This window comes from Cibotium barometz, chromosome 47 (genome assembly GCF_041138505.1).
Source record: "Cibotium barometz isolate CiBa-2024 chromosome 47, ASM4113850v1, whole genome shotgun sequence".
In the NCBI taxonomy this organism is placed as follows: Eukaryota; Viridiplantae; Streptophyta; class Polypodiopsida; order Cyatheales; family Cibotiaceae; genus Cibotium; species Cibotium barometz.
The window spans coordinates 34,814,284-34,819,449 of NC_141092.1; the positions used below are offsets into that span (position 1 = coordinate 34,814,284).

A 5,166-nucleotide genomic window follows, 5' to 3' on the forward strand; every position below is an offset into this window, starting at 1 on the left:
CTAGCCGAGATCTCCAATGGTTGTAGGCCTAGAAAAGGAGAAGATTCAATCTGTCAAGGATTTCCTTGAAGATATGAATGATATGCTCAGAGCCGCACATGAGAGCATTCGTAGCGCCCAGGATCGCGCTAAAACTTATGCGGATAAAGGACGAAGAAAGGTGACCTTTGCAGAAGGTGACTTTGTATTCCTCAAGGTCCCTACGCAGTCAGAAACCATGAAAACGAGAAAGTGTAATAAACTTTCTCTGAGATATTGTGGTCCTTTTAAAATCCTTAAGAAGATTGGGGATGTAGCATATAAACTTGAGTTACCGGAGAGTTCTCAAGTCCATCCTATCTTCCATGTCAGTAAACTGAAGAAATCAGTTCACGGGTTAGAGAACGTAGTTTCTCTAGAGATTTTGGTGGACTTGATAGAGCCACCAAAGATACCACATGAACCTGAAAAGATTCTACAGTATCGTGATAGACAAACATGATATAAAGTGTACCAGGAGGTACTTGTTAAATGGACAGATAGGGATGAGGAGGTGGCAACTTGGGAACGCCGTAGTGCAATTTCCAAAAGGTTTCCCCAGTTTGTTTTCGAGGATGAAAACTCTTCTTAAGGGGGGGTAATGTCACGTAGGGTATAATGCCTGTGACCGACGGCGGCAGACCGGATGGCCATGTCCGGGGTTCAGTGGGAGAGGACGCCCATGCAGAGTCATGGGCGACCAGGCTAGTGTGGATGGCAGGCCACACACTATATAGCCTGGGGGATGAGGGGCAATCCTCATTCTTCCTCTATGGCTGGGTGGTGAGCCAGGGGCCGTCCCCTCTCGTGGTAACGCCCGTAGAGCGGCGTTCTGGGTATGTAACATCAATTCTCCCTTCATGCCCTCCTTCACGTCGTGTAACTCCACACACATGACTAATCACTTATGGACCCAGTTGTGTCGTTCTAGATGACCGCAATAGGCATGCTACGAGAGGTCGGCAACATCAATGTACAAGTGCCGCACATTGGCTCCCTTGCAAAGCGAGCAAGGACATCTACTGCAACCAATTGTTGCAAAGTCTCTTCTTCCCTCTCATACCGCAAGGAGAGCTTATCCATGTAAGGTTTTGGATTAATGGAAAACTACTTTGGAAATTGGTCAAGTATCCATGAGAAAGCAAACCAAAGCTCACATATAATGGACGTTAACCAACTCGTAGGCATTAGCAACCGGGTTTAGAATGCAATATCATGAGGTTTTCAATTTGCAACTTCTTCTTCAATCTTTAAGCCACTTTTACCAACTCATCCTTGTTTTAACTCTCAGAGGATTATCAAGCTCCCGAGGAACAAGTGGTAGAGGGGCCTCCAAAGCAAAGTGAGACTGCCTTGTTATGAATGGTCTAGATCTAAACCGTTAAGGAGGTCTTGAACCTCCTGCAATCATTGCAAAAGGAACAGAGGAACTTGATGCATTGGTGAGTGGGCTCTTCCCCTTTTGTCTGATTTGATTTTCTTGCCTAATGCGTGAAATAAGGGTGCCTAGTGTAAGATTGGGCACATTTGAATGGGTTGTGATGAATGCTTGCCACCACGAATCAAGTAGTGCGGTAAGAAGAGTTGTCACTTGGATGTCCTCCGTTAGTTGCAGACCAGCAATTAACAGGTTGTCGTTGGCGGTTTGCCACGCCTCGAGGAATGCCTCTGTTGTCGAATAATTCTTTAGTTGTATTTCATTTGATTGCCTGTGTAGGAAAACACGTGAAATGACATTAGTCTGTTGATATTGTGTTTGTAACAGGTTCCACATCGCCTACGCAGTATCAAGCGTGCGAACGAGTTAAAGTTGGCGATCTCCGAGATGAAGAATGATCTCAGTTCGGACTTCTAGGTCTTTCTTTTTCCATGTGGCCTTTTCATCTTCTATGGGTGGTACAACACCGGTAGCAATAGGTTGCAGAGCAAGGTCAGGTTCGGTTCCTACAGCAACGCCCCAATTTTCGGCTTTCTCAAGAAGCATCTTGAGGCGCATGCTCCACAGCTGATAATTTGGGCCGGTTAATTTTTTGATGTCGTAAAATTTGGACGTTGACGGTTGTGATTGTGCCGCGGCCATTTTCTTCTTGAAAAGTCCGGATCTGATCAAGAAGAAAGTGCTGCAGCAGAAGCGAAGGTGGTTAAATCATAGGATATGAGGCGTTGTCTTTATGATACCATATATGTAGACAAGCCTAACCTCTGAAGCAATTATAATGAAGCATTAATTATAAAACATTATTCAATTGTAATGGTCAGATATACAGAAATACTCAGGAGACAGAGAGCACAGAGAGCATGGATGTAGACAAGATATCGATTGATTGTATTATGAAAAGGTTTGATTATATTTTCAAGAAGGCTTTATGCCGGTTCTTTCAAAGATTGTGACGTTTCATTGTTTTCTTATTTTTTTACTCGATGACTTATTATTAGCGCGGCTTAAAGTATTTTATTTATATATATATGTGTGTGTGTGTTTAATTGCCAACAAATGTAGCCTACACGGATTTCAGGCACATCAAATGATCATGGGACTGTGGCTTATATATTAGAGGGAGTAGCTTGAGAGGAAGAGAAGGAGGGAGCCGTAGATGAGGATACTCTTCTGGCCGAAAGTTGGTGCCTAGCCCAAACTTCTAGTTCTCAACAAATCCGGACACCTTTGCACTCTTGCTATTGAAGTACGTGCCGCAACTTGGGCACCGCCAATCATCCGACAACTGACGAAATTCTGTGCTGGCAGTAATGGGGTACGACGGCTCTCCTATAGACTACTGGTCGTAAGTGTACCCGAACGACACTCCCATGGCGAACCTCTTGCTGGTTTGAAGTCTATAGGCTTTTATCCATAGAATTTTTCTTCTACCTTTTTTCAACCCCCACACCCCTCTCGTCAAGAGAGATCTCTCGTTGAAGCGTGCCTACTCCTTCTTGTCCACCTTATCCTCTTCCACACCTAGCCATGCAGTCGTGTATAGAAAAAAGGAGAGAGAGAAACAATAGAAAATTTGAAAAAACACCATCTTTAATACCAATGTCACATCACCATAGCCAAGAAGGCCTCCGAGCGCTACTCACCACCCAAATGTAGATGATAATGTGGATAACTCCACATTCCCGTGCACTTATAGGGGCCTACCTGCTCATAAGCGTGCCTGCCCACTCAAGTGCTCTGACATGGGTGCCCTGACTCTTAGACCCCGAATGCACTCGTGTCGTTCGTACTCTCGTATTCAGGCACCACATCCGGTCCAGCTCCCATGCATCGGGCTACGTGAATAAGAGAGATAATAAGGACACGTGTAGGTGAGGACTAAGCAAAGCCATGTACTAATGATGAAATGCATGAACCTATTTAAATGCCCCCATCTAATGGAAATTATGTTTATGTTAGATTAACTCTCTAGAATGTCATTATCTTATCATTAGTGTTAATTAAATTTTCATGATTATGGCAAAATATTGAGCCTAATCCATTCCTATCCACCTTATTACTCCCAAATTGCTAATTCTAATTTGGTATCAGAGCCTATCACTATCCCTAAAATATCTATGCACTCTACGATGTCCAACTAGTAAATGCCACTAAGTATTAATCACTTTGTTAATTCCAAATTTTCCTCTTTCCTTAGCTATTTACCATTATTGCTGAATAAGTCATGAGAATCCAATTGACATATTGAATGTATGTGTCATTTTATACCACACATGTTAACATCTTAAGGCACAAAGCGTACTGTTATGTATTCACTCATTCATTTATTCAGAGCAGCAGTAATAGACATAGTCACTGATGGTTTGCAGATTACCTGTTCTTTATTCCTTTGATTGACTATAATGTTATTTTTAATGTTCTGTAATGTTCTATACCGTGGCACTTTAATATGTGTAACTGCATTCATTGACTTTTCCACCAACACTTTGGTGATCCTATTATATATGATTTATGTTTTAGTCTCTTGGTTCTGATTGTTTGTTTGTATGTTCTTTTTCATGCATGTATTTTTCACTGGGTTGAGTGTTTTCCTCTCCCAGCGAAGTGGATAATTGTGTCTAGCGTTTTTGATACTCGCAATATCAAAATCAACCATCATAATGTGGAGTCGTTGGGTTCTGTTCGTGTTTTTGTTTGGATTATGGTCATAGATGCCTATGCACTCCCATACGTTGATCATTGAGTTCACCATTTTTGAATTCACACCACCATCCAATTAGCTAGTCATTGGGGTATTATTTATCGCATTGAATTTAAAACCATTCATTTTTCAAATGGTCGGGTTATTACTGCCATCAGTTTTTACATTGTATTCCCCGTGCCATGCGGTTTGATGGATTTCGTTAGTTTTTCCCTTTATTGAGTGGCATGCATGTGCTCTTTGATCTGAATACTGAACAGGAATTGGACGATTTGGAAACTCTCTGCAAGACGAGCAAGGGTATGATTCCTGATCACTATGGCTCGCATGACCGATCGAATGCAACGTTACACCGCTCATTTAGGACAGACTTTGCCTTCTCGCGCTATGGCTGACGATAATCCCATGGACAATGCCAACCGGTATAATTTAGATCTGGGAGATGCCTGGGAGGAGAATTCCACCAACAAAGAATCTGGAAGTGATCTCGACCACTTGGAAGACCTTGTTTGTGCATGAAACTTGTTAGTCTATGGTATCCTCCCCTCGCGGGTCTCGGCACTGCTGCCCCTTCTTTGGTTCTGTTGGGCCTTGGTGTTGTTGCTTTGCCACCTGGCTGTCAGAATGGCTCATCGAGTGTCCCTGAAGTATTCAAAGTTCAATGGGAAGAAAAAGGAGAATCCGGATACTCATGTCTGTAGCATTATATGGTAGTGATGTGTGTGAACACACTTAGGACCGTCGGGGCACTTTTTGCCTCACTAGGAGGTTTTTTCCCCTGTGCGTATGTACACCCTCTTATCTACTCATTTTGGGTTGTGTACTTATTTTTTGTATCTGGCACACATTTGTTCATTCTAATCTAGTGAGTTTGTGTGCTCTCAAGCTTCACTATCTTCAGTGTGTGCATTCTTGCAACCCTAACCCTAATTCCAACAATTGGTATCAGAGCTAGCTTCCTTGACACTTGATCTAATAGTTTGCCTCCCTCCTCACGTCCCAATTTTTT

At 42.8% G+C, this 5,166-nt stretch overlaps 1 protein-coding gene across 1 annotated transcript; it reads right to left on the reverse strand.

Moving 5' to 3' along the window:
• Positions 1 to 870: 870 nt before the first annotated feature.
• On the reverse strand, positions 871 to 2,098 carry LOC147611620 (uncharacterized). Its single transcript, XM_086785022.1, is given in 1 exon segment — positions 871 to 2,098. A coding segment is annotated over 1 exon segment (699 nt). The 3' UTR covers positions 871 to 1,399.
• Between the last annotated feature and the right edge of the window lie 3,068 nt (positions 2,099 to 5,166).